The sequence below is a fragment of the Hylaeus volcanicus genome, chromosome 7 (genome assembly GCF_026283585.1).
Source record: "Hylaeus volcanicus isolate JK05 chromosome 7, UHH_iyHylVolc1.0_haploid, whole genome shotgun sequence".
In the NCBI taxonomy this organism is placed as follows: Eukaryota; Metazoa; Arthropoda; class Insecta; order Hymenoptera; family Colletidae; genus Hylaeus; species Hylaeus volcanicus.
In genome coordinates, this window is record NC_071982.1 from 5,182,473 (window position 1) to 5,210,059 (window position 27,587).

Genomic DNA, 27,587 nt, shown 5'->3' on the forward strand with positions numbered 1-27,587 from the left:
GTATTATGCTGTCTTATACTCTGTATTGTATTGTAGTACGTTGTATTATGATGTAATACTGTATCTTATATTGTATCACACTGTATAATGCTGTTTTGTACTGTGTACTATACTGTATTATGCTGTAATACTGGATATTATGTTGTATTATACAGTATAACACTGTATTATGCTGTCTTATATGTGTACTATACTGTATTACGCTGTATTATGATTTAATACCGTATCTTGTATTGTATCACACTGTATAATGCTGTTTTGTACTGTGTACTATACTGTATTAATCGCCGCGTCACGACGAGGTGCGACATGAGCATGTCTGACACTCAAAGTATCAGCAGTCTTCAGAACTTTAAAATTAAATTAATTGGAGTATCTTCCAATGATTAACTTGCATCTGTGAACGTGAAATCATAGCCTTTCGTTCTCGCCTTTTGTGCCTTCTGTAGGGTCCACCATAAGATAAACAGTGTTTTCTGTACGCAAAACTAACTGAAAAATTTGCTTTCTGAATCAGGTACATAGGAGGAGACGAGGTGGAGGCTCTGAGGGAGCAGACGAACACGACAGAAGTGGACAGCCCTAAAACATGGGCGGCCCACAGTCTTCTGCGAGTCCGTGGACAAAGAGAAGCCCATGGTCTGCCGATTCGGTGTATCACGATGCATCCATCCAGCCTCGTTCCGACTTCTGCGGAAACACGACTGGATGTGCATTGTATGTATATCTCTCGCACTCTGTTTTTCTTTTTTTTTTTTGTTTTATCGCATACCGAAACGTCTATTCAAGCAGCCCAGTGAAAGGGTGAATTTGCAATTCTGAGGTGCCATTCACTTTTCCACGTTGGATCAGATTATTTGGAATTTTTCGAAATAAATGAAGGACAGCGTTACTTCGATAGATACAATCAGCGAAGCATTCAAATTCTAAAGCACGGAGAAGAATAGAGATGTTACCGATCGCTCCTGTTTTCGTGTTACACGGTATCTGTCCTTGGATTTTCAATCTAATTCTACGAAAAGTATCCCTTTAGAGCTCGAGAGAGCTAAACACACGATACTCCGAGTTTTTCTCGTGAAATAAATTATAGTTAACGTGAGGTTTACCGGAGATGGTCTATTCTATTTATTTATATATAATTCTACTCTATTTATTTATTCTATATTCTATATTTCAATTTTATGTATATATTTATGTACCTTCTATAATTTCTATTTATTATATATTTATTTAGTTATATTACACGACAGCCATTCATGCTGACTCTTGCCTATATAAAAAGAGGCAAGCATGTATCCAAATTCATTTTCATCTAAGCCTCCTAATTAATTGCAGTAAATCTACGTAACCTATTAAAGGATTACTTTAGTAACAGAAATCTGATAAGAAACGCTGAGAGCTTTGGAAAACATTTGATAACGTACTGAACACGTAGAATTGCGCTAAATTACATTGTTTGACACAGTTTCAATCGATTCCATAGGCTGGAACGCTCGATATTCGCGTTTATACGAAACCGACGCCAACGGTATTCCAGCAACCTGAAACCTTTGGAAAACGTTTGACAACGTACTGAACACGTAGAATTGTACTAAATTACATCCTTTAACACAGCTTCAATCGATTCCATAGGCTGAAACGCTCGATATTCGCGTTTATACGGTTAAGCTCTCAGCAAGTTTCCACAAGCTAAACAAAGGCAAAGTCTTACATTGGTCAGTCACTCGGTATATTCTGGCATTATGGTCTACATAGCCAGCTGCAATTAACCGCAGTCGTCCATCCTCGGGATTTCAGTTTTTACGAGCGCAATTACCGTTTTCTGTAAAATAATAGACCAACCATCGTACGGTACGAGGAGAAACGGTGGTCGGCTCGTACTAACGGCGTCACGAATTTCCAGATTCTCCCGAGGTGCGGCTGGAGACGAAACCGCGGCTGCTGGTGGCGGCCCTCGAGGATTCGGCGAGCTTTATGAGCCTGAAATGCTTCGCGGATGCCAATCCCAGCGGAACGATCAAGTGGTTCAAGGATTCAGCTCCCGTCACTGTGACGAGCAACGTCGTTTCGTTGATGCTAAACAGAACGCATCAGAACAGCACGCAGACGGGCTCCGAGCTGAGATTCGAGCCGGTGAAGAGAAACGACGCCGGTCTCTACTCTTGCAAGGCGGTCAACGTTATCGGTGAAAGCGCCCCGGCTAACTACAGGCTGGACGTACAATGTTCGTGGCGAAGTAGCTCGACTTTTACCGTGATGTCTAGTTTTAAGGAGGAACAACGGGAGGAAGTAATCGCACCTGTGGTTATTGATAAACACGTCAATTTGTACTCGACGCTGCCCTGTTGCAGACACGTAATACGACTTTCCCTTTGTAGTAGAACGACAGACCCAATTTACGGGGATACGGTAACATTTGTAACTTTGTTCTTGCGACTGTTGGTACGATTACTACCGTGGAAGGATAATAGGAGTTAATACTACTCCTGCTATATACTATGATTACTACTCAGAAAGAATAATAGGAGCTCGAGTTGTCTTTGGGGTTGCTAGAGACGTTACATTGGCTGAAGTATCTGCTACTGTATATTGCTCAGGAGTTGGCGAAGCACCTACGAGCAGAACGGCACAGGGGCAAGGAGAGGGCCCACCCTCTCTTTCGTCTCGTTCGCGGTAGCTTTGCAGATGCAACCATTAAGGTCGATTTATACTATCCGCACAGACCCGGAACATGCAACAATGTTCACAGTCTTCAAAAGAAACATTACTCTTAGAATTTCCATCGACTTCATACTCCACTCTAACTGCCACTACACCCACCAGTAGTTTTTATGAGCAGTTCGGTGGAGAATATCAATAATATTACTTTATTTATGTGCTTGTATTTATGAATTGTTTGTGAATTGTACATATGTCCTGTATTTATGAATTGTTATTGAAAAATACTTGCTTTAAACATATTGCTAATTTTTCTTTTGGGCTAATTGCTTCCTTAAAAGTCGTGTTCTTCTTTCTGAGAGAATTTTCAATTGTTCCCAAAAGAAAATTGAAACTGTATTCCGACATTCTAAAATATTGAAAAAACTTTTCTTCGTCGTATGTTAATTTTGTATAGTGTCCAATATTCTCCTTAAACTTTTTTTCTTCTCAAGCACTTGTGCACACCAAAATGGCGGCATCTTCTTTCTACAACTTCGTCTGCATCTAATAGTATAGCTATTACAGCTATATCTCGCATACTTAAATGTGAAAACATTTTTCCTATTTGTGCTATTACGTGTCTTTACGAAACGCTTTCTGTTAAATGACTGATCGGTTCCACCGATCGACGAACGTGTAATATAAACACTCGTGTCTGTGTCGGAACTGTTCTGGACCTGTTACGTTGGTAACATCTAATAGTATAGCTATTACAGCTAAATCTCGCATACTTAAACGTGAAAACATTTTTCCTATTTGTGCTATTACGTGTCTTTACGAAACGCTTTCTGTTAAATGACTGATCGGTTCCACCGATCGACGAACGTGTAATATAAACACTCGTGTCTGTGTCGGAACTGTTCCGGACCTGTTACCAACGTAACAGGTCTGTAGGGATAGTATAAATCGACCTTTACGCGACAGCCAATCGAACTGCCTCGCCAATTCCTGAGCAAAGGACTGTACTGACCAAAAGACTAAAATTATACATAATCTATTATACAGCTAATACGGATCATTCTCAAGTAAATTGCCTGTTTTACAGACGGTCCCAGGCTGAAGGAAGAGGAGTCCAGCAACGACACAGCGCTGAAGTTCGAGGAAACGACTCTGCTAAGCACGAGCTTGGATCCCTTCGAGTGCGTCGACTTCGAGGCGAACCCACCGGCTCAGTACAGATGGATGCATCTTCGCGGGGGCGTGACGGAGGCCATCGAGAATCCCCTTCAGAACAAGGACGGTGGTAAACGCCTGCGTTTGGAGAACGTTATGTGGTCCGACGAAGGGGAATATCGATGCGTGGCGTTCAACGTGATCAACGGGGTGAGGAGAGAAATGCCCAGCGAGGCTCGTTACATGCTTCACGTAACAGGACCGCCAGAGATACAAGCTAGACCATCCACTGGTGGAAAAGGGTTCTACGAGTCGCTGGGGTGGGCTGGGGAATCCGAACACGTCCTCAAGTCACGGTTCTGTTCCAGACCACCGCCTAAACTTGTTGCTTGGCAGTGGGGGAGCTCCCATATCAGAGCTGGTACGATTTCTTGTATTACACCTTGAACATATCTAGATAAAAAGAAAATTATTCATCATGGGGTAAATCGTCTCTTCTCGTTCGGTTATAGTCTTTGATGTATAGATAAACCCTAGTTTCATACAATTAATTTCTAAACGAGAAAGGAATAGAATTCAAATACAGAAAAGTCGCGTTGAAAGGGTTAACTGTGGTGTAGCGTCAAAACAAACTATCCATCTTTGTAAGGTTCCTAACGCTTTCCACTCGTCGATTGTCCAGGTGAGAGCATTCATCCAAAGTACGAGGCAGTGCCATTGGAGCACATCAAGGAAAACGAGATGATAACAAATTGCTACTGGGCGAAGCTGGTAATAAAGGATCTGCAGAAGGAAGACGCTCGAGTGTACACTCTGTTGGTGGAGAGCGAAAAGGGAAGGGATTCGACGAACGTTAAACTGCTCATCCGTGACCCAACGGAAATGAGAGTAATAGCAGCCGCTGCTGCCGTGGGTCTGCTGTTCCTCTTGCTTCTGATATCCCTCGCTGTGTATTCCATACTGAGGTTCAAGAGTCGACGTTATCGGAAAGAAGAGGAGGAGGGCAGCATCGCAGCGGACGCCTTTTACAGTAATACAGCGACGAACGATAGACAGAAGACGGTGAACTCTTCGCAAGGCAAAGGTTACAGTACCAGGAAGCCAAACTCCGAGGGTGGGCTGGCCGTCACGTACGACTATGACCAAATCACCAAGCAGGTGCGCGCCATGAGTCCAGAAGCTTTGAAAGTCAGGCGAGCGCCAGCTGTTCTTCAGCCACCAACGATCGTGTGACTGTTATCGTGTTCAGTGCCATGACGGTCACTGCTGACTGATACTGAGCTGTCCATTCACGTGCGTGTCACTGACGCCACTGTTTAAAATTGGAAGCTGCTGTAACGACGCTTCATTGCTTGACGTTGAACCAAAGCGTATTAGAATGTTGGTAACGAGACACAAGTCTGCGGACGATAAACTTTTCTTGACAAACTTATATGCCAGACCGCAAAAGACAAAGGTCTGAAACTGAATATTAGGTCAAAAAACGTGTCCCATTATTTGGTATCAAACCAAAGTATAGCATGGGTAATATTCAAAGGATTTTCTTTGGTACAGATGTGATAATGTTATGAGTACTATCCAACCTATAGTAGTTAGACAATTGGTGTTTACAAATTTTAAAATAGAAGTTGAATTATTCGTTGTTGCTATTATTGTTGCAATTGAGATTCACTTTAAAGGTTATTATGGTAAGTGAAATAATCAGAGATTTTAATGGTTTTAATAATGCTTTTGAACATAGACATGGTTACGTTCTATTAAGATTATTATTGCAAAGAGTGGAAAAGTTTTAATGGTTCGGGGAGTTTAAAAAATTTCGAAATATTAGGCTTGTTGATTTCGTTATGAAATATGTTTGCAATGAATATTTGTATTGGAATTTTTGTTCCATGTAAAATATGAATTTCCTCTATCCCTCAAAGCCTCGTAGCAGCAAGTACTTTTATATCTATTAGTAATTTTATTTAATAAAACTTTTATACTTAATTGTAATGCCAAATAATAAGTATGTATTATATTAATTATCAAGAATCAAACATCGACGAAATGATCTTGTAAAAAGTACTCGTTTGCTCACCGTCGCACTTATAAAAAAAAACAATGAAAATTTTAAACAAAATAGTTCATTTTTTTATTCGTGCATTATAAGTTTATTTACAATAATCACAGCCCAGTTTGTAAGAAGTACGAAGGATAGTTAATTAACTTGTTAGGATCATCGTAGAAATTCTTGATAGCACATCGCCGCATCTACCTTCCACTTTAATCTTGGCAAGATCATCCGCTCTGGTTTTGCCAATATTTAATATGGCTATCGGCTTTCCAGCATTGCTGGCTTGCAACGCTATCCGATATCCAGAGAATGTGGTCAATGTAGAACCCAGGATCAGTAAAGAATCAGAATGTTCGACATTGTATTTCACGCTTTCCACTATCTGGCGCGGGACATTGTCGCCAAAAAATATAATGTCAGGCTTTAGGACACCGCCGCAAGCTTCGCAAGATGGAACAACAAACTCTTCCACTTGTTCCTGTTAAAATGTATGTTCATCCTACATTCAGATTTGCGTACATTTTTATTTCTTCAAATTAAAGGAGTAGTTTAAGAATTCCTAACCTCAAACTATAACGAAAGACCATGCATCTATAAATTTTCATTTCTATTCAGTTATTCATTTATATATATATAAAGTACTAAACTACCCCTTTAAGCAGAGTTGGGTATCAATCGGTCGTATACTTGTCAATTGCAATTAATAATTGTATCCCATACTTGTGACAGATCTACGTCGCCGTCTGGTCTTATCATTTGACTAGTTGCCGTCATATTTGGATTAAGCCTGTCCAAAATATCTTGCAGAGAATATCTACATATTCGTCGATCGCAATTAAGGCACATCACTTTGAATGCTGTACCATGTAACTCTATAACTTTCCTACTTCCTGCCTTTGCATGCAAATTATCTACATTCTGAGTAACAATGCATCTCACTTTTTTCGCGTCTTCCAATTTTTTTAATACTTTATGTGTGTTATTAGGTTCAATAGAAGAAAACCTATGAGATCGAGTCTTTGTTATAAACTAAATTTGGTCGTATTAAATTCTGTTTTCCATTAGAAAATCACAACCTTGGCCAACCTACATAATTCCTAGCCCAGTAGCGTCTACGAATAACATCGCTTCCACAAAAATCTTTGTACAGTACCGGTCTACGACTGCTCTTTGCATACAGTCCGACACCTTCGGATCTATAATCTGGTATACCACTTTCCGTAGAAATCCCTGCCCCTGTCAATATGCAAATGTTATTGTGTTTATCAATGAATTCTTTTAACCTGAGTAAATCTGAATCCTTTGTTTGTTCGCATTTCGGTACAAATGTGAGGATCGATGAATACGTCCTAACTGCAGAACAATTTCATTAATTTAACTACAATAAATAGAGTTAGCACATAAAACCAATGAACTTACATAATATTGTTGGTGCTCCAATTTTATATACAGGTGTACACATCCCAGTACGAATGGAATTCATCTTAAAATACAATACAGATATTTCAGATATTGTACAAACTATTAAACTTTATTAAAGATTAAGTCATCCCAACTTTCATCATCGACTCCTTTTTGGTTCGTGACAATACAGCCCTATAATGATCCTTTGACATTTCATTTGATACACCTCATGTATAAAGCATATTCTGTCACACACGTGACTATTTCTTTTTAAAGTTACAACCACAGGATGCATCCACTGAGACGTGATCTCGATCCATGATCTACATTACTAGGAACCACTAGATTCACCAATGGTGGGCGATCATGACCAATAGTGGAACTCACCTTATGGTTAACTCCCTATTACTCTGCACCCTATTTCAAGTTTCCATACTAAGAGCTTATCACTTTAAGATACTCGCGTTAATTTCGCGTGTACTGATTGATTTTCATCAATAAAATTTGATTAAAACACGAGCCACGATAAGTTACTAAAAAACCACCGACGGAAGTGGAAACATAAAACGGATGTCATCGCCCAGAAGAGTAATGGCGTCCGTAGCGGACACACAATTTTCTTACTGTTTGCCCGTTGCGTTTAAATTTACATATTTCGAGTATAACGCCGCAGTTGTCGATACTTTCGTCGAGTAATGGCCCCTTCGCTTTCTATAATTGGTTGATCGATTTCAAAAAACGTTTTTCTATATTCGGTGAAAATAAGTGGTTGTGTACATTCTAAGGGTTTTACAGTGCGACAGCATCAAAGAAAATTTTATTCGCAATTAACGAGCAGGTTGTTTCATCACGTTTCGTAAACGTATTTTATTTCGCGTTGAAAGAGCTTAGGAGTTAAATAAAGTTTGCGTTTGTCGTGGTTGCTCTCATTTTTCTAGAAAATATATCGTCTAACCTTCGTTGCCATTCCAATATTTCTGGAAGCGAGTTCTAGCTGCTCGTTTACGTGTATCGAATATTTAGTCGTATGTTAATGAACCGATCAAAGAAAACTTGAAATCTGCGATAATAGGAATAAACAAGGTACAAACCTTTCGTATTGACAAGTCAGTTCTATACTTTCACATATTGTGAAAGTGCATTTTCCCATTAATCTCATAAAATAATTTTAAATGTATACCGATATACAAAGTTAATAAAAGTTAGGTGAAATTACTGAATAGAAACACTCTGTTGGTATTTAATAAAATCTTAATGAAAACTGTTTTTTAATGTTTATTTACAGAATTAGAAACTGCAATGGATTCTGCATAGCGACTTCAAGCAGTATCAAGCAACGAATATGTTTGTTCCTTATTATCTGTTTCGACTATATTTTCTTTTATATGTTTGAATTAGTCGTAACATCCCTTAAATTATTTCGCTATGTCTGCAAATACCCAATTTGCGACTCCTCCGCCAGCCATAAGTTTACCTAATATGTCGGTGCCACCTCCCGCTGCTCCTAATTTATCGGCTCCACCTCCTAATTTAACTACTATAAACACCTCTGGAAGTTACCAACACCGGTACATCAACCACCGTGATGGAGCTCGTGGTTTCTTTAAACCGTTCAGACCTTACCATGCTCCCAAAATTGTTGCCGCCGGTCAAGACACTCTGCAAGACGAATTCGATGGGAAAAGACTTAGAAAATCTGTTATGCGCAAAACAGTCGATTACAATTCCGCTATTATAAAAAGTTTAGAGGTAGGCGTGCTATTTTATATTACAAAATTTTACGTTGTTAATGTAAAACATTGTTAATATTATGAATCTTATGTGTGTAGAATCGAATTTGGCAGAGGGACTATCGGGACAGGCGTGCTCTTCAGCCAGATGTAATGTATTATCCTGATTTACTCCCACCACCCAGTTACGTTGACAACCCCATAAATGCAGTTACCACAAGATTCGTGAAGACTGCGACAAATAAAATGCGTTGTCCGATCTTCTGTATGGCTTGGACACCGGAGGGGAGACGTCTGGTTACCGGTGCATCTAGCGGAGAATTTACTCTGTGGAACGGCCTTACCTTTAATTTTGAAACTATTCTACAGGTATATTTCTTATTAGCGTTCAATTTTATCGTTAACATGTGATTCAGGATGTATATGTCCCTCGTTATATCTTCATTCATTCAAACTTTGTTATATATTAAAAAGTAACTCTAATTTTTTTCCTATTTCTATTAATCGTGTAGCAATAAAATTCTCGACCATTTTTTAAATTGTAACGTTTTTGATCTAATTATATGTAAATCGCCCTCAGCAAAAAGTTTTTTAATTTAACGAAAATACATTTTTGAAGTAATAAATGCAACAAATTTGTTCCTTCTGTATACGTCGATTCCAGGGATGCTAAGCAAAGAAATTGATTTTGTCTGTGCAGGCACACGATAGTCCAGTAAGAACAATGGTATGGTCGCACAACGAGAGCTGGATGGTCACAGGAGATCATGCAGGCTACGTCAAGTATTGGCAGAGCAACATGAACAACGTCAAGATGTTTCAGGCGCACAAAGAAGCGATTAGAGGACTCAGGTATACCATCCACCACACTAGTCCTTACGTCTCTTGCGCCACTGTTATCGATGATCCGTCCATCCTTGCTGTAGTTACGATACTGGACACGACTCTCATTCTCTTCCTTTTCTGGTTTTATAACACTTCTGCTATGAAAATAGTGATTCTTGTATGGGTACACAGGTGATTTATAGAGTTTTCGATGGATAGTGTTTGAACAAATTTTCTGGTATCAGGCGCATGGGCAATATGCAAATTCTTGGTTTGCTAAGAATCTGTGATACAAAATCAATCTGTGATGAAAAGTTCGTTATTCGTGCTATGGTAGCTCCAGTTATTTTTCCTTAAATGAATGCGTCGGTCTCTTTCGATTGAACGAGCGTGTATCTTCGCTGTTACGCTGAAATTTTTTTAATTCTCTGCACCTTCACGGATCACAATGATATTCAAAGTCGATACGCAAGGATAGTGTAAACTTTTCTGTCGACTATGTTGTACGCGTGTTGATACGAAACTTATCATTTGTACTCCTAGAGTCTTAGGGACCTAAGTCGATTTACATGGTCCGCTAGATCGTAGCAGTAAGAACTTATTATTTCGCAAAAAGTCGAGGAAGGAGTTGAAACGAACTGTTGAAAAATAATATTAGGTCCTTATGGCTCTCGGTTCGAGGAGTTACATAGCCAGGCTGTTGGGTAAAGATGTGTATTTTAGAATTACCAATAAACAAGAAAGAAATATATACGGCCAATACCTAGTCGAGATTCCCACTTGAATTATAATAAAAATAAATATCCTGTGTCCTTCTTTACATCATCCAAGTTTTTCAATAAAGTTGAATAAAGACACCGCAGTATTCCATGGTTTTCGATAATAAAGTATTTTTTCTTTGTTTTGTGTCACTTGTGCCCTTTTGCAGATGAGAGAGAGAGAGAAAGTAGCAGAGAGATATAATGAAATTCATGTACACTTCGGACATTTTTTTTGTGTAATAAACGTTAAAATGTTAAAAAAAAAATATCACTCTTGGTACATCACTCGGTGGTCATGTGGCATCAAAGAGAGATTCTAATTTCATGACAAATGGGAACAGTTTGTTGCTTAACGAGCAATGGATATTTGTTTGAGTGCCAGATATGACTGTCGATGATGGTTTTTTGTTTATTTACAATATTTACACATAGATCTTCCTTTTATTACTGATGTCTGTCTATTCCTTGAGATGCGCTTACAGTAAAATCCACTATGCGTATTCCATAGAACATAGTGCAATCGAATATATTAACTACTTTTGAAATTCAACCAAAAAGTAAAGTTTCGCGTACTTATTTTTACGCGGCGTTGTGTGCAGTTTTTTTTTTGTGCATTGCTTACGCTCGAACTCTCAGGAAGAGTTCATACGTGAACTGGTCACTCGTGAAATAACAGCTTGTTGTTTAATTCCAAACAATTTATTCGAGTAATCTTCTGAAAATTGTGATGCTTTACGAACTTGTAGGCTGATTTTGATAAAACAAAATTCTTTTACAGAATATATTATTTAGGATCCGTTAAGGATGCATGCGTAGATATGCAAACGTATAAGTAACTTAACAGATGGTACCATGGAGAATAAGGGAAAATTCTCACGATATTTTCCGCTTGTTTTGTACATACATTGCATGCGAGAATATTTAGTACAAAATGACGAATCAGTAATAAATGTAAGCCATTACATGCTTTGATTTCGATTTCTAGTAATCATGTCCTGAAGTTGTGTTATAATAATGTCCGTAAGGTGTACCATATGTCTTCAATCTCCTTCTATCGAATTCAATAAATACTTCACATTCGCTTCCTTCCACTTTGACTATATTGCACTTGTACAAAGAGAATCTCAATAAAAGTTAATGAAACTCAGTGTGTAATTGATCTTTTATCGTACTATGCTGTTACTTCAATATCAAAATACTCCAATGCTTGTGCCTACATGAGAAAATCAGACTGAAACATGTGTTACACGCCGTTACAATATAGTATTATCATACCGAAGATCTTTCATTGTGAACGTCTAAAAAAATAAAGAACTTGTTCGTCTATCCAACAGCGTATTGTTTGAATATAACTCTTGTGTTTTGGGCGGGTAGTTTCAGTCCAACGGATCACAAGCTGGCAACGTGCAGTGACGATGGAACAGTCAGAATATGGGACTTTCTTCGCTGTCACGAAGAACGAATTTTGAGGGGTATATATTACGTTATAATTAAATTTAATATGTATTTTATCGTGAAATTATATTTTTCGCGAATAATTAAACGTTATCAGAACAGGCACTCACCCAATTTTTGTTTAGGTCATGGAGCTGATGTGAAGTGCGTGCACTGGCATCCACAAAAAAGTCTAGTCATCTCTGGGAGCAAAGATAATCAGCAACCGGTCAAATTATGGGATCCAAAGAGCGGGCAATCGCTTGCAACATTACATGCACACAAGTCGACGGTCATGGACGTTAAATGGAACGAAAATGGAAATTGGCTGGTAACGGCTTCGAGGGACCACTTGCTCAAGCTGTTCGACCTTAGGAATTTAAGCCAAGAGGTTCAAACGTTTCGTGGCCACAAGAAAGAAGCCTCCAGCGTCGCGTGGCACCCGAGCCACGAAGGCCTGTTTTGTAGCGGTGGTAGCGACGGAGCTATTTTATTCTGGCACGTTGGGTATGGGTATATTTTTATATTTCTTAATCTTCCACCTTTTACATTGTTTTACATGCTGTGATCAACGTTTAGAGCTGACAAAGAAGTGGGTGCGATAGAACAGGCTCACGACAGCATAGTCTGGACGTTAGCTTGGCATCCGTTGGGTCATATTCTGTGTTCCGGTAGCAACGACCATACTTCGAAGTTCTGGACGCGAAACAGGCCTGGCGATTTGATGAGGGATAAGTATAATCTCAACACGTTGCCTGCGGGATCTGCAGGCGTCGACGATCACGAAATTGGTATGCAAGAAATTATGCAGCTTTTGTTAAATTAGATCGTACCATTAATAATTCGACTATCTTGTAGCTGACGAAGCGGCCGTAATACCTGGCATGGGACCAGAAGACAGAATCAACGCCGATGGCGAGCCAGAGGACAAAAGCGGCGGAATTCCAGGATTGGACTTGGACCACGCGGTCGACGAGGGGAAGAAGTTCGCCAACAAGAAAGTTCCGTACAGCAAGCCCATCCCAAGAAATTTCCAAGCGCAATGGAACGAAATGGAGGCGGAGGACATGGAGCAAGTCGAGGCTTTGAACGCATTTGTGAATCAGTTGATCGAAACTACACCGGGAGCGGTGCCTCTGAACGAAGTGACACCTAATGGTATTATATTGTACGGAAAAATGATCCCCGTGGAGCGTAAGTATCGTAAAATACTGGTTTACAGTCTCGTGTTCGTCATTTGATATCAGAAGTCGTTACATATCGTTACAAATTTTCCAGCTGGCTCCAAGCTAGCGGAAGCCATCACCAAAGGAAACGACGCTATAAATAAGCTGGTGTTCTCTGGGGAAATCGAAGAATTGCGTGACGTCGTGGGCCCACCGGACAACGTGGATGAATCTGAAGAGTATCTGCAAGACGATGGCGAGATAGACTATTCCAAGGTTCCCGATATTGAACTTCCTCCGCCTCTGCCTAGTTCCAAGTTCGCCCAAAATCCTGAACTTCTCAAATCCCTGAACCGCGGTGGTAAAAGGAAATTTGATCAGCTGATCGGCTGGAGCGACGGCGGGGCTAGCGATCGTACATCGAAGATTCATCAACCAGTTTTCGGAGGAATAATGACGGAGGATTCCCAATCCAGTGACACCGATTTGAGGTACACTGGGGGAAAGTCCAATCAGCACTCCGGCGAGAACAATTCTTATCACGGCGGACACGACGAGGATCTCAGGAAGCTCTCCCACGGGGATAACGCGAGAAACATGAATCGTGGCGACGAAGACATGCGGTTCAGCATATCCAGTGGACCTGGCAGGCCTAGCTCGCGTTCCGATTACGATATAAGGAGCAATTACTCCGATAAAGACTTTAGAAGTTCACATGGGTTCCCGTTGAAGAAACCCCTGGATAACGATTACGACGACAGAGATAGTGGTTCGCGATGGGACGACGATAAATCGATGAACGATGGGCCCCGCAAAGGGGACAGTTTCTCGAGCAACTTCGACAAACGCGATAACATGCCGTTGGGCATTGGCCCTGGTATGAGTAATAACATGCCCCACTTAGGCAACAGTATATCCCACATGTCCAGTCACCACAATATGCAGAACATCAATCCCAACATGCCCCCTCCGATTCCGAGTTTAGTCCCACACCCGAACATGTCTCAGCATCCTATGCAGAACAAACCTCTGCATCCTGGTATGCAAGGAATCGACGGTCCTATGCACATGATGCATCATCCTAACATGCATCCTGGCTTTGGACCGAACGGTCCACCCCCTGGAGGGTTTGGTCTTAACTTTCGACCACCACCCAACGGTAATTTCGGACCGAATCAACACTTCAGGCCCAACCCGTTGCCCTTGTTTGGGGCGAATCAAGGTCCATTCGGTAACAACTTTCAAGGTTTACCGAACTTTCGAGGGCCTAACGCTGGCCCTCCGAATTTCGATCGACCAGGCTTTGGGCCTGGTTTCCGTGGCCAGAATCCTGGTCAGAACGCGCCAAATAATTTTAACTCGAACTTTGGTAATTTCGGGAATAAGCTGGGACCGCCCAGTCGTGGTCCTATGAATCGTGGCCCCAACGACAATAACATGGGCAGGAGTGGATACAACAATCGTGGCAGAGGACGCGACGGCGATTCCTCGCGAGGTATCAGGGGAAGAGATTATTGAAACAATCGTTCAAATGTCTCTATGTTACGAACGTTGGCCAGACTGTAGTTTGTCCCTGCACGAAGCAGCGTTATTCCTCGTGCAGGCTGTACAGTCGCCGATGATGAGTTATGGCGTGGAACGTGGTGGTACTATGTAAGCATCGCGGTGCAAGCTAACGACCCATGTCGGACGCGTTGCGAGCCGTTTTGTACTCTCTGAACTGGGCGTTACGCGCAGCGTACTTGGATGAAAGTATATTTTTTTTTCGAGGAACTTTATTTGAGAGAGCTATTCTTTTCCTGCGAAGCGAACCGATTGCATTGTCCAACGCGAACTTTCATTTTGCTATAGCCATTGGATCCTTGATGAATTTCATTCTCACTTTCTAAAGAAGATGAGTTTTTGTAGAGACGTATGATTTTAGGGTTAAATTAAGGGATCACGGGAAAATAAAATTCCACGAAAGCACATCGATTTCTAAACATCGCTGGGTTAAGTCTACAGTTAGGTCTACTGTAAACCGAAATGGCACGGACCCAGTAAAGCTCTTATGCTACAGTAGAGACCTGTCGACAGATATATGCAAATACAGATTTATCGCAACTATGTTTAGAAGTAGACGCTCCTTTCTGGGAAACGAGAAAATCGCTCTATAGAAATCAGATCTTTATTTGTTGGACGGTGTTATCCACATTAGATGGCTAGATTTCTAAATACGGGGAGTTCCCCGTTGAAACAACTGCGACCTCTCCGCATCTCATTAACAATCGTACGCGAAATGATGCGAGTGGTCTCGAGAGTGCCCGCTGAGAAATTGTAATATATAATTGATGAACATCCAATATTATTTCGATGAAAAAAACTGTTCACAAGCTGCCTTGCGGAAGAACTTTCATGTTCCAATTCGAGAATCGATCAGCGCGTGGAATAAAGGGTGGAAAGAAGCATGTGGAGCATGTCGAACGTTTCATAATTGTTGCTGGTCGTCGAGAAACTGTGAACCAGAACAGTTTACCTATCAGTTATTAATAAAAGTGGAGTAAGACGCTGAATTATTCAATTTCAAGCTCTGTCCCAGTTTTAATTTGTAGCTGTTATAGATAACTACGTTTACCGTAATTGACTATATATAGCTCAAATGTACGATGTATAAATATATATTTTAATTCCACCCTGATATCTCAACCGTATATCGAACTAAATTCGAAATTTTTTGTTCATGTACACTTGAAATATCCGTAGGTCAATATTTAAACATATTTTTGTCGTTATATTTATGATTTATATTAATCCCGTAACCAGCGCTTCCTACATTCCTCGTGCTAATTAAGAACTAACCAAAGTGAACGGTAATGTGTTTTGGAAAAGATTAACTTCATGTCATGTTCTTTTGAGCGTAAAGTTTGACACAATGGGTAAAAAAGGAAAGACAGGAGGCGGCAATTTAGGGAAAGCTTTAATCAGGGACCGTTTTAGTTCCATGAAAGCTAAAAGATGCGCTGATATGCCTATGGTAAGGTAATGATTTTGTTCCTAACCTCTCATTGTTATTTGTCAGTGCATGTGCTCGGAGTCATACCTCCAATTTTATTAAGAATTCGTAATATTAAAATCTATAAAGTTTAGCATAATCATAACAAAACATTTATCGTTATTAAACATTTTCAACCATGTGATCATTTTCAAAACAAGAAACGAAATAAACAAGGTCATCGAGGTTTAATACATAAGTAAACATTTTGTACATACAAATAGATTCATAACACCGAATTGAACGATGGATACGACTGGGGACGTCTCAATCTTCAATCCGTCACAGAAGAAAGTTCCTTTCAAGAATTTCTTTCGACTGCCGAGTTAGCAGGAACCGAGTTTCAAGCTGAGAAACTGAACATCAAGTTTGTCAATCCGAAAAGTGGAATAGGATTACTTTCCCAAGACGAGAAACAGAAAGTATTAGAGTCGCAAAAGAAGAATAAACAGTTTCTTAAGATACCAAGGAGACCAAAATGGAACAGCGAAACTACAGCCCAAGAATTACAAGCTAAGGAACGAGAAGAATTTTTAGAATGGCGGCGTTCCCTCGCTATGCTGCAGGAAGACGAAGGTTTAATATTAACTCCTTATGAAAAGAATTTAGAGTTTTGGCGACAACTGTGGAGAGTAGTGGAGCGCAGCGATGTTATCGTACAAATCGTCGACGCACGGAATCCTCTACTGTTCCGCTGCGAAGATTTAGAAGCCTATGTCAAAGAAGTAGATCCTAAAAAGATGAATGTGATATTAATTAATAAAGCTGATTTTTTAACGGACGATCAACGACAAGTGTGGGCCAAGTACTTTGCAGATATTAACGTGAAAATTGCATTCTTTTCTGCTACGTTAGCTGCTCAGAAACAGAAGACTGAGGAGTCGATACAGGAGGAAAATTCGGAAGACGAGCCGGATAACGAAACGGAAGATGAATTGGAGGAAGAAGATAGCGAGTCTTTGTATAATTCAGAATTTGCTTCAGAGAGCGAATATGAAAGTGCAGACGATGGTAGTAGTAATATGAACGAAGTGCGTACAAGTAGGGATTGTAAAATTGAAAACGAAGAATGTGATTTTACATCAAACGCTTCAACTGGAAAAATGGATAAAGAAAGTACAGAGGAAGACGATACAACGATGGAAAATTCATCAGAATTATTAAGCAGAGATCAATTGGTGTCGTTCTTCAAAACAATTTACAAGGGCGAAACATACGCGAAAGATATCACAACGATTGGTTTAGTAGGATATCCAAACGTAGGTAAAAGTTCCACTATCAATGCCTTGTTAATGTCCAAAAAGGTATCGGTGTCTGCGACGCCAGGGAAAACGAAACACTTTCAAACGCTTTTTCTGGATAAGGATCTACTTCTCTGCGATTGTCCTGGATTGGTAATGCCAAGCTTTGTTAGTACGAAAGCAGACATGATTTTAAACGGGATATTACCGATCGATAACATGCGAGATCAAGTTCCACCGGTCACGTTATTAGGTACTTTAATACCAAGGCACGTTATAGAGGATATTTACGGTATCATGCTACCTCAGCCTTTAGATGGAGAGGACCCTGATCGCCCTCCAACCGCGGAAGAGATTTTAAATGCGTATGGGTGTATGTAATCGTGTTTATAATAATTGAACAACCCATTTCTTGCGAACACCTATAAAGCTCTCTTTTCTTTTAGATAACAGAGGTTTCATGACGCAAAATGGACAACCAGATAATCCACGCGCGGCCCGATACCTTTTAAAAGATTTTGTAAACGGTAAACTTTTGTATTGCGTCGCACCACCAACAGTAGAGCAAGAAAAGTTCCATACATTCCCTCCACGAAGAAAAATTATTTCTGCGAACAAACATTTGCCACTTCGGACGATACGTGTAAATAAAGGGAGCAAGATTAGCTCCGAAGACGTAGACCAAATATTTTTCCGTAATAGTTTTTCGAATGTACATACGAAAGGGGTGATTGGAAAAATGCACGGTTTATACCGTCCTGGTTCTAGGTATGTAACGTTATTGTATATTTATTATTTAATAAAGTTATCCGTATATAATTATTGACATTAATCGTTTGTATAATAATAAGTAATGGAGCGTCTATACAAATTTTTCTTGTTGATAATAGTCGATAATTGTAATTTTCAGTGATGTAGTATCGGTAGCCGGTTCCACGCAGAGTTTATTAATCGAGGAGAAACCATGGAAAAAGATAAATAAACATTCGAATAAAAAGAAACGTGAAAAAACAAGAAGATTGTTCGCTCATCTGGATAAACATTAAAATTATGGATGTTAGTACTGTATCATTTTTTTAACTATGTGAATCAAGGCCTTTTCGCTATATAACAGCGGATCATATTTTGTAACATACAAATCTCTGAATATATTTGCGTATCAGAGACTCATATCGATTCTACGTACCACAAATACAATCTAACGATAGAATACATACACATGTAAGAATTATTCACAAAAATACTTCTATGTGTATATATTATACGATCGAAATATTAGGTAATTTGTATGTCCTTTGTGTTTATTTCTCTAACTCCTCCAATATCAGCATTAAAAAATCACTGGAACAAACGCAGCGATCTTACTTTCTTTTACATCTTGCCATGTGTAGGTGTTAATTGTAGACGCAGCGGTAAGTTTCTGGAACATATCCCTCGGAAAGCAATAATCTGTTAGATAGGAAGCACGAATCGAATTCCTAATCGTCGCTATTGGAATTCGTTTTTACATAATCTGGTCCAGATAATGCGGTGGTACATTTCATATAGATAATTTAGTTTCCTTTATAAGTTAAATCGTTGACGAACACCAGGTCCCTGATAATTGTAAGTCCTTTTAATAAAAGAGCACAGTATGCAGAATCGTTCTCGCAAACTTGGACTCGAATTCGTGAAGCAGTTCATCTATATCATTGTCTAAATCCTCGCTGTTCGCCAGCTGTAACACCATATTTTTTACTTTAGTTGGTATTATAGAAAAGTCATTTAACTTTTAAAAGTTAAAAATAGACAAAACTTTAAATAGATGCTCGATCGAATAACTAGTCTTATCATCTATTTCGAAAAATTTTGTCCATCTGATAATGCATGATTTAAGACATATTTTGAAAGTACCACAGTGACCAATTCGCAAATGAGAAAAGATCCAACTGTAGCTTCCTCGTGGTTGTCTTGAATATCGATATTGATCAGATGTACAGGTTGATTATCTTCCTGGGTTCTGGACTCCATGCATTCGATCACTTGGTCATAGACACGTTCTTCGCAAGTGATGAGGATGTCAAACTTGTCCTTGGACAATTGAAATCTTTCAGGCTTAGGTTTTATTCTACGATTTCGATCCAGCATGTGTAACAAACCGTTCTGTGTATAGCTGAGATTACCATTAAGGAATTCTAATCGCTTAAAGAAGGTTCTATCTGAAATAGAAAATATTTATTGGTGCTGTCAATAGGATACTATTGCTTGTCTTTCGTTAAGAGGTCGTTGTAGATTTCTTCGTAGGATGTTCCAAAGTCGTAAATGTTTGGACGATCAGGAGCATTTCCAGGAAGTTTGACTTTATCTCCAGTTCCGAAGCTCTTCACGTTGAACCCCTTTTTGCTGAAAACAAATGATATAGATCAAATTTATATTTCTGAAATGAAAATTGTGATAAGTGATGAGCTATACGAATATGTATATATTATGGGGGAAAAAAAGAGTAGAGGGTAGAATTTGATTATCAACAGGACCTGTTACCTTAAGAAAGCATGGGCTTCCATGCTTCGATTCATATTACTAGAACATATTACAGCCACGCTGATAGAATTTGGTGCAGGCATTCTTTTCGAACCTGTCTATCGATTAAAAAGAGAAATCGCGAATTAGGAAGAAAAATACGGGCGTAATATCACTTAACCTTAAGGGTCGTTACGCTGTCTGTCACATACGGTACATCTGTTAACGTTACATAAAATACAATATAGAATATATCTTTCTTTGTGGTGAGATCAGACGACGAGGGGACTCGCGTTGTATCGCGAAAAATATGTAGGAATTTAGTAAACAAAATGATTTCGTAGCCCCCTCGACAACTTTATCGCCCTTTCATTATAAAGTATCGCGATGAAAAGCGTTTTCTACACTTTCAGGTTCGCCAGTTATTGCCACGAGGCGCCATCTGTGCCTAAACGTGAATTCGTAGCCAAGGAATCGACAGTCAGTAACGAAACATTGGTCGGCGAGGATCGTGGTAAATATTAATTTTTATCGACCAGCGTTCGTGACGTCACGAAGAAGTTTCAAACCCGCCAGTTCAACGAGTTTATTCGAAGTCTACGCAACGCTAACGTGATAATCGGGTAAGTAACGTCGATATTCAATATTCGCTATCTTTTTCCATAGATTTATAACCTGACTTTACTTATTAAATCGTAACATTGTTCGAAACGGGTGGACATTCGCGTCGTTGACAGAAACGTTCGTATTCGATCGCAGGCTAACCCTGTTAGGTTAACTAACGATAGAATTCGATTCGAATAGTAGATGGCGAATGAAATGCGACGTTCGTTCGATATGTCGCGTGTTGGGTGAAATAAAAATTGTTGAAGCGCGAATACGTTTTTCCAAAAAGCAGTTTAAATAGTGCCAGGAGCGTATCGACGAAAGTCGTACTGGTGTCATTGAGGGGAGGGACACAGAAAGGGACGATCTCCGATCGAATCATGACAAGGTCGCGGTTAATATTATTTTTCAACGCAGGTACACGAAACGTGAGGCTTCGATTGCAAACAGTCTCCTCGACGAAGATAGAACGCGATATTCCCGGTGGCTAACGATTTAACCTCAAACTCAACCGCGTGATTTCTGCAGGAATGTGGTAAGTCAAAATTCTATCGGCAATAGAACAATAGTTGCGTAAATACGTAATCGCGTTGTGTCGATACTGTAGTGAGGCAATAAAGTTGCGGAAGTCTTGCTAATTTTCCAATTATCTCGACACTTGATGTCGACCGAATTACAAACTGCGACACAGTTCGCGATGAGACAGATTCGTAATGTTTCAAGCGTTTGAAAACTGTTGACACTGTTGAAAATTTTTTGTTATATTCAAAAATATCATGTGTCCCAAGCATGGTCCATTCGTTAAATAATAATAATAATAATAATAATAATACTTTATTTACGGGCAATGTGCCCTTGATATCAAGTACAATGTAATAACAATGACAACAAGAAAAACATAAGAACGCAAATATCTCGTTAAAAAAAACTAACAAAATAGCCATTATCTTTAACATAATTGTTATGTTAATTTCCTACTGTATTGAATCACTTGCACTGTAAAGACGTGCCACGCACGTCGTGATGTTTTTGTCACAGAATCGTCGGTGAATTTGTTGACAGTGCCAAAACTGAAACAGAAATGGGTTGTACAGGTGGAACAGATGGAACTAATGCTACTAGCGTTTGTACAGGGTGCGGCAGAAATAACTCCCACATTTTAAAAAACGATTGAAAGAAAGTGGTACGAGATACCACCAGAAACTTTTTATTTCTTAAATCTATATATAAAAAGGTTTTTTTACTTTATGTTTTAAAAATTATCGCCTTTACGGGCGATACACAATTCTTTCAATATCCTCTTGGTTGGCCTCCTTTAGTTCATTCGAGGACCAAGGTCGATGTTCGAAAACCTCAGCCTTGAGGTATCCCCACAGAAAACAGTCACATGGACTTAAATCCGCCGAACTACTTCCGAACTCTTTCGCGTAAAGAAATCACTCGACCCGGAAACACCATCTGCAAAATTTCGCGCTGACGACTCCCTGTATGGACCGTAGCTCGGCGGATTTAAGTCCATGTGACTTTTTTCTGTGGGGATACCTCAGGCCGATGTCGAATGAACTAAACAAGGCCATCCAAGAGGAAATTGAAAGAATTTCCCCCGAAATGCTAGCGAGAGTGATGGAAAACTTTCAAGAACGACTCCAAATGTGTATCGCCCGTAAAGGCCACTATTTGGACGACATCATTTTTAAAGCGTAAAGTAAAAAAAACTTTTTTATAGCTACATTTAAGAAATAAAAAGTATCTGGTGTTATCTCGTACCATTTTTTTTCAATCGTTTTTTAAAATGTGGGAGTTATTTCTGCCGCACCCTGTAGTTGAGGTTGTAACTGTATTCGTAGTCAGAATCGATTAATGATGACATCTGTGATCGAACCTGAAAGTGACGATAGCTTCTGTGGTAACTCGTAATTTAAGGTCAAGCGGTATTCCTTGCGTTTGATTGGTCGTGACGAATGAATAGACTAATAAAAACTACAGGGATACTATAAGCGTCGAATAAGTTTCCGTTCGTCCATTACGAAATATAATTTCATTTTGCAATTCAACTTTCGATTGATATCCATCGAACTACGAATACATATTTGCCCATCTGTTAACCCTTGTTCAAAGTCCTTACTTACCTTAGGATTATGCCCATCTGTATCCACGACGCACAATGGTCCGGTGGTTTTGAAGTTTCGAACACACTTTTTTCAATATTGTGCGCGTGTTGTATACATATTAGTGCATTAAATGCCGTTTGAAATTGAAAAAAATAGTAATCGGTTACTGATATACAGAGGTTCAAAGTTGACGAAATTTCATGCTCCTTGATATCGTGAAAAGTGGCGCATGTTTATTGTGTCACAGAAAGTTTATCCTCGATACATTCATATGTAAATCATTTTACCATAAAAGTAGATGTTATAAACATAAACTTTCCACAAGAACAAAGTAAAGTATCTTTGGATTCACTATTGTAATTCCCTTCTCAATATGGTATAAATTTTAGTTATCGTTCGATGAATCGGAAGAAAAATAAAGATAATAGTCACCGAGTGACACGCTCTGCCAAGTTTCTTCATATAAAGTAACATGTCAGATATGATATCCAATTTGAAAACTTGCTCAAATTTGCGCCATTTTAAGTTATTTAAATTTAAAGTCCATACTTATAAAGAAAAGAAGACTGTTTACGCGGCATTAAAACAAACCTTATTATCTTTAATTTTAATTTAACATTAATTTATTATTGTTATTTCTGCCAATGTATCCTAACTATGTTGCCCTATAAACCTAGAAATCCTATTTCATAAAAAATTCATAATAATTTAATATTTTTAATATGCATGTCGACCATATTGGATCTGCCATTTTGAATTTTGCAATTCTGATACTAGATTCGTAATTTGCGGGCCAAATAACTCTTAAATACCAAGTTTCATGAAAATCTAATAACTTTGTAATATACATATCGGCCATATTGGAACCGCCAGTTTGAATTTTGCAATTCTGATACCAGATTCGTAATTTGCGGCTCAAAGAACGATAAAATACCAAGTTTCATGAAAATGTAATAACTTTTTAATATACGTGTCGGCCATATTGGAGCCGCCATTTTAAATGTTGAAATTCATATACCAGATTCGTAATTTGCGGCCCAAATAACCCTAAAATACTAAGTTTCGCGAAGATCCGAAAACTCCTTCTAAGTTTGGCCAGGTTTTTGGCCATCCGGACCACTGTGCGACATAGTAACACCATGGTTTTCCCATCGGCGGACCTGTCACCCGTAGATTCTTTTGTACCAAATTTCGCGTGTCTGAAGTGCAATTTTCTACGAAACTACGGCTCGGTTCTTCCAATTCTACGTTTTCGATTTATCCTTTCAAGAAGAATTTCTTATTCGTGCAAGCGAAGCGGTTCGACTGTTAGAATATTTCGACGCGTCTCGTGTTAGGAACGAGTTTCGAGTTGGTCGTTGTTCGCCTGTGAGCCAGCACACAAGTCGGTTGATTGACTTTTACAAAAGGGAAGAGTACCGAGCGAACTCGTCGTTAAATTGCATAATGTCGTACGGCTGCGGATCTCTTGCAAAACGGAGACGTAACGAGCGGCGTCGACAATGAAAATTGCGGGTTTCGTGGCTCGAATTAAGGCGGAGATCGCTGAGAGACTTTAATTCCGCGATCAGCCAATCTGTATTTCTTGGATCCCTCTTTCGTTGCGATCTGGGCGAATTTCTTTCGTCAGCTGCGATCGCCGAACACTCGAGATCTCGTTTACGATTAGGACGCAGTATAACCTAAAATTCTCTCGATAGGTCCGTCGCCATTTCTGATAAAACGTAATATTTTTCGCGTGTCAGAAAGTAAGGTAATAAATTAAGTTTCTTTAAATTTTTTTCTGAAAGTTTATTCATGCGTAATTTTAATTCTTCAACGAATTAGGATAGCTGTCGAGTTTTGTGGTTTCGTTAAACGTTGATATGCGTCTTCACGTGTGTCCTACGGACGACAGTAGGGAATTAATTTTGTCGTGGAGTTAGCTGTTACGACACGAAACAGGCACCAATTTACATCTGGCGTTTAAATCCGTTTCTTAACCGGCTGAATGTCCATCTCGTTGATTGGTGCAACTCCTTTCGTTGCTCGTACCGGCAAACTGATTGACGATTGACGGTACCAATTTAGAGCTCCGACTCCTCTACTTGTATCGTTAGTAATAGCTTTCGTCACTCGTGCGGTTTGCTCGTGCGCTGCGAGAAGGTCAATGTTCGATGCAACTCGAATTAGACGAATTTTCGTAAAATTCACGACTCCTGACTTGTCATTTCTAACTTATAGTTCCGTAGTTTGGGACTTGGGAGACTTGGGAGGCTTTGGACTTGGGAGACTTGGGAGGCTTGGGACTTGGGAGACTTGAAATTTGAGAGGCTTGTGATTTGGGAGACTTGATGTTTGAGAGGCTTGTGATCTGGGAGACTTGAGATCTTAGGATCTTTGGATCCCAAGATTTCAAAGTCCCAAAATCTTGGGATCTGGAATCTCGAGATCTTGGGTTTTTGATATTTTGGGATCTTGGGAACTGCGGTCTTGGGATCTTGGGACTTTCCAGTTTTCATCCTACGATTTCTGAACAGAACATGCTATGCACACCGGTCGGTGCACAACCGGGCATTAAAGTCTCCACGTTTAAACGATCCTACCGTAATCATGCGCATCGTTGCCTCACGGTGTTTATGAGAAAAAATTCGATCTCCTGTTCTCGCATGAATTCGCACGAAGGTTCTTAGTCGATGAAAAGACGGCTTTCAATAGGTTGACGAGGCAACAGGAAGCGCGTTTAATACACCCGTAGTACGCTGAATATTCGCGTCACGAAATTCTTTTGTTCCAAACTGATCGCGGTCTCGTATCAATTTAAACACATGACTCGCATCTTCGCAAGATTCGTCGTAATTGACGTGGACTATGCACGTCGGTGATTTATATTTTTCGCCAACGGTTATTAAAACTTCCTACCTCGTAATCTGCATAATAGTCTTGGTTACAATCATTGCAATTTTCGTCTGATTATATATATTGTTGTATTGCGTATCTCATCCCGTTAGATAATAATTTCATAGAGTCATGGCGCCACTGTGGTTTCGAGGTTCCAGAGCTTTAACCTTTTTTCTTTAACCTTTATAGCCTAAGAGTGGATATATATCAAAGATTGAGACTTGGGACTTAGGAGATTTGCACTCGAGACTTACGAGACTTGGAACTTGGGAGACTTGAAACATATATGTCCCACTAGGGTCGGAAGGGCTAGGTCTGTGGACTGTAAGATTTAAAACAGGGATTTTTGATAATATTTTACAAGTGTCCTTGAATATATAAGAAGCGAGATAAGAAAGCGTAAGTGGTTAATAAACGCAAATGGTCGTCGTCGTTTATCGCGAGATCGTCGAAAGGAAATGGCGTCTGTTCGTGTCCTGCATTATTACCTCGCGGCCGTTGGCAGCGATTTTGCTGCCGTTATCTCGAATCCTTGTAAATTATTCCGCGTGTGTACGCGAAGACGGATGTCCTCTAACTTATGGATATTGACGAGAGGACCCTCGAAGAGCGCCGGTGCGAGCATCCTCGACGTCTGACGCATAAACGGCCGACGGAGAGTCATCCACGCGTTGCAGCAGCACCCGTTAAATTATACTCTGAATTATGGGCCGGGGCATCGTCCGAATATCAATCGACCGCCTCGCGCCTGGCCTTCTTGCTCGTGTTCGTAAGCACCGGAGGAGCGGCCCTGCGAAACGGCTGCCACGCGTGCCTAAGCGTTCGCTGCAGAAAAAACCTTCGCACAATTCCAAGCTACTCGAATTAAACGGTCAGCAATTAGGCATTCAGATGCCTCTGGGAATGTGTGCTCTCAAGGAACGTAACTCCTCGCGAGAGAAACTGGAGAAAGAGAAGCGCCAGGACCGATGGTAGAAAGTGGTGTTGTGTGTCCTAGTGAAGTGATCTGTGAATTCGACCGACTTTTCTTTATGTACCAGGCATTGGAAGAGTGAATACTTTGATACGGTGGAATCTTAATTGTTGAGAACGTTCTTTGTTGTATGTGGAAGTGGAATGTGGTAAGTATGGTAAGTGGAAGTGACGATGGCGGCGAGTGAAGTTGAAGGATATAGCGAGTGGTAGCAGTGACTACGAATGCAAACGTGTAGCGTAAAGTTGATTTATCTTCGAAAGGAAGTGCCTCGCCTAGCAACAAGCAAAGTTGGAGGAGGTAGCGACGCACGGCGAGCACGCAAACTAGTGGCGCCACAGGAGCCGCCACTAGTTCGATTTAAGAAAGCAATTATATTTTCCAAGCTGCATGCTTGCACTTTAAAAAAAAGCGAGGAAAGTGGAAGTTTTGTCCTCTATCACTTTGTTCACTTCTGTATCCTTCCACCCATACAGTGTGCATGTATCCTGTCAAAGGGGGAACACTGGAATCCGCGGTCTCCCCACAGCGCGCAACGAAAGTACGGAAGTCGGGAATCCCAGCGATTTTTTCGTGAATATCGCGCGGTTAGCAGGGAAACGATCAGACGATCGGTCGAAGATGCCTCGTAATCTCGTGAAAGCCAGAAACCTAGCCGACTCGAGGCAGCAAATGTCATTAGGCTTCGATTCCCGTCACGATTTGTCCTCGATCGGTATGCGAGTGCCAAAGATCTCCGGTGGCGCGAGTCGACATTGAAACGAGTCACACGTCGAAAACGATTCTCTGAAGCATTCCCTCGTTCCCTTTTCAAATCACTGCGATTTTATTCGCGTCGATTGCGACTTTGGGCACGCAGACGTAGCTCGTTGCGTAATCGTCCCCGCCCGTAATCGCCCCCTCGTTTCACTCGGTAAGAGGATACAAATTTCCAAAAGGAACGCGTATTCGAGATGTACCGTTTCCTCCCAAAACGCGTCCAAAGTTTGGGCCAATCAGGGACCGCGCAGGTGCTCCTGGGAGCAACGTTCTTCTCCCATCTTGTCCCCCACATACCATA

General features: G+C 40.2%; 6 protein-coding genes across 9 annotated transcripts in view; 4 read left to right on the plus strand and 2 right to left on the minus strand.

Annotated features, from left to right (window-relative positions):
• Window positions 1-5,812, plus strand: part of LOC128880402 (hemicentin-1-like) — a 10,036-nt gene extending 4,224 nt beyond the window's left edge. The window contains exons 2-5 of the mRNA XM_054130445.1: window positions 518-717; window positions 1,904-2,224; window positions 3,746-4,234; window positions 4,496-5,812. Of these exons, the coding sequence (XP_053986420.1) occupies window positions 518-717; window positions 1,904-2,224; window positions 3,746-4,234; window positions 4,496-5,046 (1,561 nt within the window). The 3' untranslated portion in view covers window positions 5,047-5,812. The remainder of the gene's footprint in view (window positions 1-517; window positions 718-1,903; window positions 2,225-3,745; window positions 4,235-4,495) is intronic.
• Window positions 5,813-5,920: 108 nt separating this feature from the next.
• On the minus strand, window positions 5,921-7,811 carry LOC128880400 (NAD-dependent protein deacylase Sirt4-like). 3 transcript variants are annotated; one of them, XM_054130442.1, is made up of 6 exons: window positions 7,658-7,811; window positions 7,423-7,462; window positions 7,286-7,349; window positions 6,943-7,219; window positions 6,587-6,869; window positions 5,921-6,344 (listed from the first exon to the last, which is right to left on the minus strand). In XM_054130442.1, exons 2-6 carry the CDS (start codon window positions 7,429-7,431, stop codon window positions 6,015-6,017), a joined length of 963 nt encoding a protein of 320 aa, XP_053986417.1. In that variant the 5' UTR covers window positions 7,432-7,462; window positions 7,658-7,811; the 3' UTR covers window positions 5,921-6,014. The 3 variants fall into 3 exon arrangements, with proteins under 3 accessions (XP_053986417.1, XP_053986418.1, XP_053986416.1); XM_054130443.1 differs by lacking the exon at window positions 7,423-7,462; XM_054130441.1 differs by lacking the exon at window positions 7,658-7,811 and having other exon boundaries at window positions 7,423-7,639.
• A 49-nt stretch (window positions 7,812-7,860) lies between these two features.
• Window positions 7,861-15,738, plus strand: LOC128880396 (uncharacterized). Of its 2 annotated transcripts, none has more exons than XM_054130431.1 (9): window positions 7,861-8,353; window positions 8,556-9,019; window positions 9,100-9,369; window positions 9,701-9,852; window positions 11,961-12,058; window positions 12,167-12,527; window positions 12,600-12,811; window positions 12,879-13,214; window positions 13,299-15,738. In XM_054130431.1, exons 2-9 carry the CDS (start codon window positions 8,696-8,698, stop codon window positions 14,702-14,704), a joined length of 3,159 nt encoding a protein of 1,052 aa, XP_053986406.1. In that variant the 5' UTR covers window positions 7,861-8,353; window positions 8,556-8,695; the 3' UTR covers window positions 14,705-15,738. The 2 variants fall into 2 exon arrangements, with proteins under 2 accessions (XP_053986406.1, XP_053986407.1); XM_054130432.1 differs by having other exon boundaries at window positions 7,861-8,108.
• Window positions 15,739-15,957: 219 nt separating this feature from the next.
• Window positions 15,958-18,759, plus strand: LOC128880397 (large subunit GTPase 1 homolog). Its single transcript, XM_054130433.1, has 4 exons — window positions 15,958-16,199; window positions 16,442-17,831; window positions 17,905-18,226; window positions 18,369-18,759. The coding sequence occupies exons 1-4, from the start codon at window positions 16,098-16,100 to the stop codon at window positions 18,502-18,504; spliced, it is 1,950 nt and encodes a 649-aa protein (XP_053986408.1). The 5' UTR covers window positions 15,958-16,097; the 3' UTR covers window positions 18,505-18,759.
• Window positions 18,760-18,901: 142 nt separating this feature from the next.
• On the minus strand, window positions 18,902-20,327 carry LOC128880401 (RNA polymerase II subunit A C-terminal domain phosphatase SSU72). The gene is made up of 4 exons (XM_054130444.1): window positions 19,979-20,327; window positions 19,697-19,840; window positions 19,352-19,610; window positions 18,902-19,175 (listed from the first exon to the last, which is right to left on the minus strand). The coding sequence occupies exons 1-4, from the start codon at window positions 20,059-20,061 to the stop codon at window positions 19,074-19,076; spliced, it is 588 nt and encodes a 195-aa protein (XP_053986419.1). The 5' UTR covers window positions 20,062-20,327; the 3' UTR covers window positions 18,902-19,073.
• Window positions 20,328-20,455: 128 nt separating this feature from the next.
• LOC128880399 (uncharacterized) overlaps window positions 20,456-27,587 on the plus strand; it is a 43,404-nt gene continuing 36,272 nt past the window's right edge. The window contains exons 1-2 of the mRNA XM_054130434.1: window positions 20,456-20,580; window positions 20,981-21,098. The gene's annotated coding sequence lies outside the window, so the exon portion shown is untranslated. The remainder of the gene's footprint in view (window positions 20,581-20,980; window positions 21,099-27,587) is intronic.